The sequence below is a fragment of the Xyrauchen texanus genome, chromosome 29, assembly GCF_025860055.1.
Source record: "Xyrauchen texanus isolate HMW12.3.18 chromosome 29, RBS_HiC_50CHRs, whole genome shotgun sequence".
NCBI classification, from domain to species: domain Eukaryota; kingdom Metazoa; phylum Chordata; class Actinopteri; order Cypriniformes; family Catostomidae; genus Xyrauchen; species Xyrauchen texanus.
The window spans coordinates 30,138,301-30,151,788 of NC_068304.1; the positions used below are offsets into that span (position 1 = coordinate 30,138,301).

General features: G+C 38.4%; 1 protein-coding gene across 3 annotated transcripts in view; it reads right to left on the reverse strand.

Moving 5' to 3' along the window:
• Positions 1-1,237: 1,237 nt before the first annotated feature.
• Positions 1,238-13,488, reverse strand: part of insyn1 (inhibitory synaptic factor 1) — an 82,898-nt gene continuing 70,647 nt past the window's right edge. For all 3 annotated transcript variants that reach the window (XM_052096728.1, XM_052096726.1, XM_052096727.1), the window contains exon 4: positions 1,238-2,945. In XM_052096728.1, the coding sequence (XP_051952688.1) occupies positions 2,145-2,945 (801 nt within the window). In that variant the 3' untranslated portion in view covers positions 1,238-2,144. The remainder of the gene's footprint in view (positions 2,946-13,488) is intronic.

A 13,488-nucleotide genomic window follows, 5' to 3' on the forward strand; every position in this document is an offset into this window, starting at 1 on the left:
GTACAGTGAGCAGTCAGTGTCAACAAAAAAAAATAAATTTGAATATAACAAATATTTCCAGGGTTGACTGCCGAGGTGAAAAAACATCTAAACATTTTGACCAGAACGGCTCACACAATGAAAAAAAAAAGAAAACATAACATTTTGGTGGCATTGGCCAATTTACTGACACAATAACTAGGTTTTAAAGCATAAATTAAATGTTTTGAGTGAGGTATTACATTTTGCATACATGCAATAGAGTTGTGATGTCTCATAAAACAGTCACTTACACTTACAGTGTAGAGAATGTTAAGACTGTTTGAGAAAAACTGTAATAAAAACACCAATAGCGGCTATATCAAGATATCAAATACAAATAGAATGACATCCGTACACAAGAACAAAATTACTCATAGTAGGCTACTAGGTATCGGGTGATACCTAAAACTAGGTACTTGGTACTTGTATTGTCTTCAAAAATTGTTTTTGGTGCATCTATTGTGTCTAATGCCAAGTTTCTGGAATTGTATCATACTGACTTAGTATATTGAATGTTTGTAGTGGATATCCATAATAACATGGTCATTTTTAAGAGGTATTAATAATGTTTTTATGATGTGTAGTGCAGTGTGATTGTGATTTTTATATGCTGGTTTTCTATCATTATCAAAATATTTTAAATGGCAGGTATCATTATAACCTCTTTATTGAGGTAGTGCTTGGCAGAAACTTTTCTTCAGATATCTTTATACAGCTCTTCTGTTATGTATTGTGCACTTTTGCAAAAACATACAGTTTTTAAATTTGACACAGATATACAGTTTCATATGAGCTAAATATACTGTTTTCTTAAGTATGCACCAATTGTCATTAATTAGTGTACTTGATTGCAATCCAAAATCTGATCAAACTAGGTTCTGATTGCACAAATTAAATGTGTTTAGTATTTAAAATGCAGACGAGTGTTAAGATGGAGATTGCAGAGAGACATGGTATCACAGGATCTATTGCCCTGACCATCTCTGTTGCCCTGGGAGATGATTCCAAGTAAATGATTATGTTGAGGGGGTAATTAAGAACAATCTGTCTTCAAACACTCATTTTTTCCAGGCTACTTTGCCCTTCATTTGCCTCTCCATTTTCTGTAATGTATAATTTCTCTCCCTCTTCCTCTCTTTCTGTTCCTCCCACTCACTCATTTCTCTCCACCCTCCGCCCCTTCCCACCACAGGATTGTTTCTGAGCTGCAGAGTAAATACCAAAAGCTCTAACAGAGAGCCAGGTTTTTGTTAAAGACCCTCGAAGCTAGGAGCCAGGGACTCAGCACGGAAGCCCTCTCACCGAGCCTTAACCCATTGGATCGATCAGCTGTGCTATTGGCAACATCCCTTTGAATAAAACACAGTACTATTGAGTATACAATCCCCACTGGGCTCAAGAATGGGGAGACATAACCTTTTGCATCTCGGCTTTGTGCGCTGCGATTCAAGTCATCACCCCTGACGACCTTGCCCTCCCCCACAGAGAGGAAAGAGATGGAGTGTAAATGTCAGAGTGGAAAGCAGGCACTTCAAAATAATAGTTTTTTTATCCCTTCATCCCATCACCCAAACCAAACAGTCTGTACTAGGGGTAGGATCCTCAAATACTTTATAAAAAAATCAAAGGCAAGTCACACAGTGTTCTTCCTTGCAGCCGCCCATACACCAGAGACAAGACTATATTGATCTTGTCATATGCACACAAAACATTGTTCAAAAATTTTCCTAACTACAGTATGAGGAATAGAAAGTTGTAGAATGCACAGCTCTGCATTAATAAAACTAATGTCAAACTGAATAACCCCTTAAAAGAGCTGAACCTCTCAATAGGAAAGAAACCTCTGATAAAATATTTAAATACAAGACCTCACAAAAACATACTGTTTCATTCAACTCAACTCTGTTGAATATGTGCAAAAGATATCCTCCTCCAAATGCATAAGTCATAAAATGACTTAAGCAAGTCTTGAAAGTTTCCCATATATCATTTATTTAATAACTGATGTATTGTTTTGTTTTATTCTATTATCTATGCATTTCATATTAAATCGTATATAGTTATTTGCAATATTTCTTAGTCCGTTCTTTTATAATTTTTTACATTTAAAGTCAGGTGTTCTCTCAGAGGCCCTTGGTTTTCTGTTTGGTGGGAATATAGGGCAGTACAGTTTGAGTGCTTTTATCCGAAACTGTTTGTGTGCTGCTGTTTCTAAGCAGTTTTTTCCGGCAGCCTGGGTTAAGAAGACCTTTCCTGGGTAGCGTGTGAGACCCCACTACCGGCACCTTTATGGGCGAGGGGCCCGCAGAAGCCGTTTCCCGACAGTTATAAAGACCAGGCGGATGGTCTGACGAGGGCAAAGGGGGCGTGGGTGAACAAGCCAGCGGGCTGGGTTCACTGTCCGTGTCTGGGGTGCCACAATCCCTTTTATCTTCCTCCTCTGCGCCTTCTTCATCTTCATCATCATCACAGCACAAGGCGTGGTAGAGGATCTTGTCACTGAAACGGACCCTCTCTCTGGTCCCGGATGTGCGAGAGGTCTTCTGGCTGTGTGTTGAGCTGGATGCTTCTTCACTGGAGGAGTCTGGAGTGATGATTAAAGGTCCGTTAAGGATGGGGAGACCCCCGTTCATCTGCGAGTAGACACTGGCCGTGGCAGGTGTAGGTGTGGCTGATGAAGCCCCCCCTTGCACTTCATCCACCTCCTCCATGTGTGCTCTCCGGTTTGCTGCATTAGACGCCTCCAAGAAGTTGCAAAATTCCCAGCTGTCCGAGAGCATGTCCTGGCTGAGGAAGTCCAATCTGAAGGACTCACCCAGGCCACGCTCGCTACTTGAAGTGCTGCTAGCTGTTGCCACCGTCCAATCATCTGACTCCAGGTCAAAGTCAAAATCTGATGTGAGTTTGTCGATCTGACCCACCACCTAAGAGACAAAGATGTAAAAATAAGGAAGAGAGAGTGATGAAAAAAATATTCCTATGATCATCAAGAAGGCATCACCTATAAGGTCAGTCCAGGTTTACTTACTGTTCAAAACCACATAAATATATTTTATATATAAGTCTGAAATGATCCTAGGATCATAATTCAATTATTATTATTATTTTTAAACAGTTTGAACTAAAGTAAAATTGAGTTCAGCACATTACAAACTACTAGTATTTAAGTGACCAAAACTTTTATTGCAATAGAACAAGATATGAACCCAAATAGCATCTGTCAAATAAATAAACAAATATATTCTGTAAATAAAGACAGACAGACAGACAGACAGACAGACAGACAGACAAGTAGATACTGTAGATGGATTTTGCTACTTTTGGGGTGCACTATATAAACAACTGTACATTTTCTTTACCACCATGGAACCAATGTTGTTTTCTCAATCTTCATTTTTATTCAGATTTGAAAAACATACTGGGTATGTCCATTGACACGACACAAAGATTTGAGGCTGTCCACACCAGACATATTGACACAAATGTTCTAAACTCTTTATGTGTGTTGTTGGCAATACTAGTGACAGCACAAGCACAAAATGGAATGGGACACCCGTTTACTCTCGGTGCAACGTGCCGCGCTGCAATGGTCGCTTCCAGTGTAGACAGCATCATTAATTATAAGGGTTCTATTGCTTTTGACAATTGCTTTTGTCCAGTGTAGACAGGGTGTAAGGCTCTTTCATAACTTGAGCAATAAGAGGTAATGTGTACTGTTTTCAGACTTAAGCAACACAACTTTTCCTCTGCAAATATTAATTCTTTCTTGGTTTAGATGTATTTTCCCTTCACTTTGTGGCATAAACATGAAAGGATCAGATGAATATGCCCTGCTGTCATGAGGGATTAAAATCTAATTCATTTATCCAGCACAATGACTCCAAAGGAGCAATTAGGAGCACTAAATCCCTGATTACACTGCAGTGAAAGCCAGAGGAGGGCCTGTGTTTCCATGATCTGCTCGCTGATTTAACAGATGAGTTGCCTGAGACACTTTTCCTCATCTCTATCTGTAATCACTCACTGAGCAGTTGATCCTATATTTAAACGTGCTCCAAAAGCCGGTTGTTGAGTTTACTCAAACGTTTTATGGAATATGACTGCTTGGCTTGGTTTAATTGCCTCACTTATTGCATTCATTTATTTTTTCAATGTATGTCAAGTAGAATCCATTAGAAGAGGTGGAAAGTATACAGATTTTTTTTTACATAAGTAAAAGTACTGCTACTGAAGAAATAATTCACTTGAGAACAAGTAGAATTGCTGAGATATATTATGACTCAATTAAGAGTAAATAAGTATTTTGCCAAAAAACTACTCAAGTAATTATGTTACAAGTTACTTTATGAAAATTATATTATATATAGTATATACACTTCTATTTTTAGAACACAAAGACATTTTTGTTCTTCAAAGAAATTAATGCTTCTTTTCACCAAGGATGCATTAAACTAATCAAAAATACTGCCAAAATCATTAACTGCAAATTACTATTATGGTTTTAAGTGTTTAAGACATATTCAATTGTACTTCAATAATATTTAAATATAAAATTTTTCTTTACCTGTGATGACAAACATATACTGTGTCACCTATTCCTTACAAAATCATTCTAAATTGCTAATTTGGTACTTGACTTATCAATAATAAGAAAATGTTCTTATTATTAGAACATTTGAAAATGATTGCGCTACCATGTGGAGATCACAATACAGTGTTTTTTTTTGCCCATTTGCTAAAGTATTAAGTTCTTACAAGTTGCTTTACACTTGCAAGTCCAATTTTGGTTTTAAAAATAAGCATAAAGAACGTCTAGGTTACGAATGTAACCTCCGTTCCCCGATGGAGGTAACGAGATGCTGTGTCGAAGAAGCGACACTAGGAGTCTCTCTTGAGTGGCGAAAATACCTCTGAACTATGAAAAAAGGCCAATGAGAAGTTGGCAGACAGAATTTGCATGACCCGCCCCCGGACATACGGGTATAAAGGCGGGGAAATACGTCTGTTTCATTCAGGATTTTTCTGAGGAGCCGGAAATGGTCCGGCCACAACAGTGGCTCGGCTCAGCGACGAGGCCGGGAGGACACAACTTCTCGTTCCCTCCATCAGGTAACGGAGGTTATATCCGTAACCTAGACATTCCCTGTCTGTCGCTCACTTCGACGTTGTGTCAAAGAAGCGACACTAGGGGTCCAATTGAAATCACGCCATGCTCTGAGCCGTATACGTGTACTGCTGACACAGGAGCGGGCAGGTACTTGACGTGCCAAAACGACCAGCTGTATCAGACTGCACGTACCCTTCCCCAATGCCCCATAAAGTCGTCGGAATCCTTATAGTTACCCTAGACAGAGGAACAAGGCGACGTTTGCCAACCTGGGAATGGGCCGAGCCTAGCCGGGCCTATTTTCTCTCTATGTTTCTGCCATGGCATGCAGGGCGGAAGCGGCCTGTCCAGTGGCACTGTAGGCTTTGGCGGCCAATGATGACGTTGTCCTACAGGCCTTGGAGGGGAGCACAGGGCAACCCCACCAGATGGTGTCATTCTCGGGGCATAGGTGGATCGCAACCACCCTATCCACCTGGGGAATCGGCGTGTACCCATGGGCAGCTCCGCCGTCGAGGGTAGTGAGTGCGGATGAGCGAGTGGAGAGGGGTGCTCTCCATGCAGTCGTCAGCTCATCATGCTCCTCCAGGAAGAAAGGGGGGGTGTGGCTCTGAGCAGTGCGCAGACCCAAGGAACCAATCATCCAGCCGCGATGGCTGTGGGGAGGATGGAGGGTTTCAGTCCAGCCCCACGCTGGCGGCGGCCTGGGCAACCATGTCGGACATCTGGGCATCAGCCTCAGCCTGGGCGTGCTGGCCCGAAGGTGGCAGCCCAGTCGAGTCATCAGCGTCAGATGCCGGACCGCTCTCCGATGCAGCGGCAAGCTCATCCAGCTCAGGGGGCTCCAGAGGATAGGCCGGCTGGCTGTGAGGCGAGCCGCTGTTGCCTAGAGCCCGGACGGAAGTCAACGGGCGGGTGGTTTGTGGGGGTGTACCCGGCAAAACGAGCCCGCTGCCATCCCCAGATAGCCTCAATCGCCAGCTGCGTCGTCCTCAATCCCGTGGGAATTCCCCACCTTTATACACGTATGTCTGGGGTGGGACATGCAAATTCTGTCTGCCAATTTCTCATTGGCCTTTTTTCATAGATCAGAGGTATATTGAGCGCTCAAGAGAGACCCCTAGTGTCGCTTCTTCGACACAACGTCGAAGTGAACGACAGACGGGGAAACACATTTCTGCTGAAATTCTATTTTCTCCTAAAGTTTGTTGTTTTAGAGAGACAAAGGCTATTCCATGCAATACTGTTTTGAAAAAATAATCTCTAACCAGATTCAGAGGGAAGTGGATGGCCAGATGCACAACAAAAATACAAGTATATCACACTCTCTAGTTTGAGAAAAAGACTCCTCACAGGTCCTACATGCCAAAGACCTGCATTGTTGCAAGATGATTCTTGAACAAACAGAACATTTTAATAATACAAAATTTATTTCAATAGAAATAGCCATTTGTAGCACACTAAATGTCCCTAAATCATCATCTATTTCTGGTTTACTCTCATTCACGTGTCCAAGTATTACTGAACCAAGTTACTGTACTGTACAATATCATAATTTATCCTCTATGATATTGCAGCAATTGTCCAGATACGGAAATTGATTATTAAGCAAACTGTTATCAACTCCTACATGACAACTGAATAAAATAAGTGTTTAGTGAGATATATGATTGATTCAAACACTAAATTTGATTGTTCTGTATATGTATTATTGTACTCCAGTTGTAATAATAAAATTTTGGCTAAGTTTTATATATATATATATATATATATATATATATATATATATATATATATATATATATATATATATATCAATATTTAGTATCAACTTGTTACTGATCACTGGTACTTTTGATATCACCACAATACACACACACACACACACACACACACACACACACACACACACACACACACACACACACACACATGTTGTGTTTCCATGTTTTATGGGGACTTTCCATAGACATAATGGTTTTTATACTGTACAAACTTTATATTCTATCCCCTAAACCTAACCCTACCCCTAAACCTAACCCTCACAGAAAACTTTCTGCATTTTTACATTTTCAAAAAACATAATTTAGTATGATTTATAAGATGTTTTCCTCATGGGGACCGACAAAATGTCCCCACAAGGTCAAAAAGTTCGGGTTTTACTATCCTTATGGGGACATTTGGTCCCCACAAAGTGATAAATACACGCTCACACATACACACACACACACACACACACACACACACACACACACACACGTCTATATATATATCAGTTCACTGCTTTATTGAAAACATTCAGCCCTGGTAGCCAACTTGAGGGGAACCAACTTCATACATCCACTCAAAATTACCTTGGGACCAGTTGTTTAAAAGTAAAAATGGCTTAGAAAAAAAAAGTTAGTATTGAGAAAAGTATAATTTGATTGCAATGACATTCTTTCATTTTGAAGCGTGTCTTTTTGGGGTCACTGCATACATACATGTATCTCAAGTTCAAACTATTCATCATCCACAGTCCATTTCATTCCATGCAACCCCATAAATAAACACTTATTTTGTTTTTTGCGCTGGATTTCCGGTAAATAATATTTGCGTCGCTTCTTGAGCAGGAGCAATATAAAGGTTGTGTGGACTCTCTGAGTGGGAAACTTATAGTCTATGCCATGCCAGCACTGAATGAAGGATAGGCAAGCTTAATAACACACACTGAGGTGCTGAGGATGTGAGATGAATTGCTGGCCCAAGGGCGGATGAGATAGCTTTGTTTACGAGATTACTTGTCCCGCAAAAGCAGGATTTAATTCAATCAATGCTTTCCGGATAGTCTGGCACTGTCAGACACATTTCACAAACCCCTGTCATCCAAAGTAGAAATGTAATTTAATCAATATTAAGTCTATTATGACTCATGCTGTTTTTAATATTAATTGCAACTGTACCCAGGCTGATCTCATTATATATGTAGCTATTTTTACAGTAATATTGGTAACATTTAAATGTACATGTTTGTACATCTGGATAGACACTAAAACTTACAATATGGATGTTCTGAAGCATCTAAAACATTAAAATTTTTACGTATTTAAAGTTTTAGAAACTTAAAATACTGACAAATCCATTACTAATATATTTGAAAACACTAATCAATTATAAATATATTTGTAAATTTGTGCTGTTTTAAAGATATTTTAGATTCATTAACCCTACCCAACCTCTAAACATAACCAAGTAGATTAATGTAAAGTGACAATCATTTTTGTTACAATATATTCATTTACATATCATTTACAGCCCATAATCTCAAACCTACTCCTAAACCTAACCTTACCTTAACAATTTATTAAGCATATAAAACATGTAACAGGCAGATACATTTAATCACACTAATTTATTCAGATAAATGGCAAAATGCAGTACAAATGTAGTCAATAGGTCAACACGCTGCATCCGATGTGCTTACCTGATGGCATACAATAGCATTTTGTGAGGTAGAGACTGAAATTTTAATTATTAATCACTGTGAAGCTTCTCCTAATGCACACCGTAACAGCGCTATCATATTTAATTCATACATACATCGTAGAATACAGCAGTCGCAAACATTCACAAGACACTTGAGAGAAAATGAGCATTCGACATCACTGCCATAATACCGGTCGAGACATTTTTGTATTTTTAAAATGAAAACCAATGTGGGTTGGTGGCATTAAATCTTTAAAATCAGATTTTAGTTTGAGGCCCTTAGTAGCAAGAAGACTAGACACCCTTTAGCAAAACTATATTCTGTTTGTTTTCTTAGTTATGGCTATGTCTGTACTTGTTTTCTGTATTGTTCTTAGACCACAGATTTCCCAGTACATGTTATCTGTACTCAACACATTTACTGCTTCTTAAACGTGTTTTTGAGAAATCTTTCACTGAATCTTTCGTCTTTTATTTTGTTATAATATATCTCAGAATATATCTCAGATATATTATTAACCCCGCCTCAAAATGGCACACTGTTTTACATGTTACTGTAGTGGATCTTGCTGTCTTGACAAGAATAAGATGCATTATGCTGCAGATCTTTTGCCGTTTAATCAAAGGTCTGGCCACAAAATCTATCTTACAAATGGCTAACTTAAAGTAACCCATCCAAATTAAGCCGATATAAGAGAATGTACTTTAACATACAGAATACACACTTCACCTTCAATATAAGTCCCCTTGAGGTAAAACACAAACTGCTAACACACAACATAATGCGCCTAATTTTGCTGATAATGTCCTTTGCGGCACCGTAATCATCTAGGCATCCGCCTCCATTCCTGCAGTGCTTTCTATCCTCATCTCACTCTAGGAATGGAACAGGCATACCTCAGGGTAAACAAAATCATTCAAATAAGCTTGCCTAGACAATGCCCTTACCCCCACAACAGTTCCTGAAGCAATTTAACTAGATAGCAGAGAAAGCTTTAAGGGTCTGCAGAACCTTTCTAGGTCACAGATGGGCTCGATCCAGCTACAATGAGCAGTAATCCCTGTGCCTTTTCTACAAGATGCAGAGAGAGTGAGTGGGCTATGGAGTAAATTATTGGGTAAACAGATTGCCTAAGTGTAAAGGATGAATGAACACATCAGGAAGAAGTCATTAGCATTGGGACACATTGCGTTTTAACTGGAAGGAGCACAATGAGAACCTGCAATAGTAATTACAGTCTATAGAGTGAAAATCACATCCTTTTGTCAGGCCTCGGCCCTCATAATGGCAAAGATTGCAGATGGATTAGTCAGCTCAGAAAAGATGACTCTTCCCACTCCGGTGCTTTCAGATGATGCTGGTCTCACTGTAGCAAAATTATATACCACTTGAGGAAACATAGCACAATATGACCAACACATGGAGGTTGAAAGAGACACAAAGGCCAACATTGTGGAACAATTATATGTGGTAGCACATGACACCAAACTGGCCTTTGAATTTTACTTCTCAGAAAATAGGTACAAAAATAAAACGGGAATGTGTGTAATTCCGCTCTCATTGCTGGACACACACAACCCAGTTACCTCTAATAAAACTAGTAGGTGGTAACTGAATGACTGCGTGAGAAGTATTGCTAGCAGAGCTCCATCTGCAATGATTGGCCAGGGTAATTGCAGGTCAGGTTCTCTCTGCCGTATTTGAGGAAGTGCAGTGCAGTTATAGCGGGTAGCCGGAGAGAGGTTAGCATTCCTAAGAGTGACAGCTGACTCTCTGCCTGAGCCTCCTGCAAAATGTCATCTGCGGTGCTGATCCGTGAATAACATGCACTAGAAAGGCAATGCACACTCCTTGTGGAATAAACACTAGAAAACATGTGCTACTGTTGTTTTATGTATTTTAGCTGAACCCAGTCCTACAATGGGGTCAGTTCCACTTAGACCAGTGTTTCTCAGCCATTTTGTTGGTGAACACCCCCGTACTTCATTCCCTAAATTGTATTAATATATTTTGATCATTGGAAAGCCATTGAAAACTATTTCAGAGGATAAAAAAATCAATAAGCAGCCTCTCTGCTCATTTGACGTGATGGGTCTAAATTTACAAGAAACGTAACAATATAATGTTATATTAGCTTACTTTGTTTAGCATAATTGTAATGGCAATAGAAAGACGACATGTTCTTATTAAATGGATTAAGAAGACATGTGGCATGTTACCACACAATTTAAAACCTAAATAAATATGCCTTAATAAATCATTAAAATATGGTTAACAGAGGAGATTAGAGTGAGAGTCTGCAATGAGGTTCCCTCTCACTCTCTTCATCATCCTCCTTGTCCTCTTTCTTCCTCCAGTGGCTGATTCAAATCGGCTCGCCTAGTCTTTTTACAAGGCGTTGCATGCCGCATAATGACAGTAAGGCTACAAGTAAATAGTTCAGCACCTTCAATTAACCAGATGGTCCATTAATATTTAGACAGGTCAATGAATAATTCAGTACTGATGCCCGTCATTTTAATTCTGTTCTATGTGCATTTCCAGCCAAAGAAACAAAACTTTAGGCTACATGAGAGGCCCATATGATTCACATAGTGTACATTCATGCTAAATGCATTATTGCGTCTCTTTCATTAATCTCTAAGATTGAGCATCAGTACATCTGAATCTCCGTCTTACTAAATTCATAATTATTTATTTCATTAAATTCTGTATTAGTTAGGAAATACATTTTGGCGCCTCAACAATGTTACAAACAAATTCCAAGTTTGTTAATATTTCCACTTTATTTTTAATTTTGAGAAGACAAACACCTGGACGTACTGGCCAAAGTGATCAGCTACTTTGTACTGCACAGATCCCATAACAAAGCACTTAAATTCTACTTTATAATGAGTAATCTACTTGCTGGTTTGGGAAACAGGTGTTTCTCCATCATAAAATATCAAGGGACATTAGTTAAGGTGATCGTTTTAGCTTAAGTTTCAATGTTGTCAGGAAACCCTCTTTGGTTCAAATAACAAAAAAGACTTGGACTTGTTTGCATGCATACTTTGTCTCAAAAAAACACCGAAAGAGTCAACTTTATGTAACAGTACACAGACCAAAAAGAATAATTTCCATCTGCTGTAAATAGATATTGGGAAAAAAAAATTGCCAGGCAAACTTTGCAGGCCTCTGAATGATACATTATATAATATCCAGCCTCTGGGGTGAATTTTTCTTAGAATCTGATTGAAATGTGAATGCTAGGGTAACAAAGAGCTATTAAAACCGCCTCTCCATAGTTAGAGGCCGAATGTGATGATTAGGAACTGCAAACAATTACTGCAACAGCAGCACATGCTGATTCCAAAGTGTAACGTTGGTAAATATTTCCTTAATGTATTTCGCTCATGCAGTGTTTCAGCTTTTTCGAGCACGCAGGAATCTATTCATTGTCCTTTCCATTTATTCCTTTTTGGTCTACATGTGGTATGTGTCATCCTGCTTGGTACTTTTTATTACATTCTGCTGGCGGATTCATCATCCTTATCAGTATGAAATTTGCTTATGAGGAAAAAAAGAAAGAAAAAAATTTCAGCAGAGGCTGCAGATACACAGTTCAGCTGATAGTGTGAATGAATATTCAAGGTGATTTCATAGAACAAGAAAAGGTAGTGTCAAAGAGGAAATAATCACAGTTGTTCTGGTGTGCTCACTAGAGAGCCATCATTTTACAGGTTTTCAGAAATGTTGCATAGCTAGAGTTTCGATTTATGGCATAAAGTCTAATCCACAGAGAGCAAACAGTGCCCATCCTCTTTTTCAGCCATTTTGATTCTGAAATATTATGGGGGTTTTTTCCCCCTTTTCATATTTTCCCATTATTTTTTTTATAAGGATTTCATATAAATCATTCACATATATATCACAATCATACACTCATATATACTCTGATGAACTGAGTTGTAAAATTTCTAATATGGTCTATTTTTTGTTTTTCATAATTTTTGCATAATCATTTGACTCCCCAAGTGCAAGTCTCGTGAGTTCTAGGATGTAAGTTCTACATGTCAATCAACCGCTACATTAAACAAAGATTTTTTTATACTTTGTCGGTTACATGGAGCTTTTAAAGGAAATAAATATCCGATCATAATATTTCAAAATTTGCATTCATACATGCACAATTTCACTGAACTTTGTCAGTGTGCCTGATATCATAATAAAGTGTCACAGATGAGAAGTACACACATGTGTGAAACTCTAATGCTGGTACAGCACTTTTCTAAAATGACAATTCTTCTATAAATGTAATGTTTGCACTTTTAAAATGAAATGCAATTAATTTGCAAAAATTATGCTCTGCTTTTTCCATTTTCATTTTGTTATTATCCTTTTTTGCATTTCATTATAATAAATTAAAACACTATTCATACACTAACAAAATGACGGATGTATGCAATCATTAATTCAGAGACCGACCCCTCATAATCCAAACACAATTGTTTAAAAGATACACATATTTCCAGGTTATAATGGTGATGGTACCTGTTAATACAAATCTTAATGCTGTACCAGACAATAAACGGGGCACATACAAAGTAGGAGTGTGTGTGGGAGAGACAGTGAAGTCAAAACTGATGCACTAGGTTAAAATTGTTTTTCTTATTTATTTTATTTATTTATTTTATCTGTCAGAATTACGGAGAGCATTTGAAATAATTTATCCATTAATGTTTTTTTTCTTTTTGTTTTTATTTTTTTGTTTTTATTTTACAATATATGTACTATTAGTATACTTACAGAGTAATATTAGGTAGCTACATGTACTTAATATGAGTTAAAATTTAGGGTTGGGGTTGGGTTTAGGGTTAGTACCTAGTAATTACTGTAGTTGTTGTACTTATAT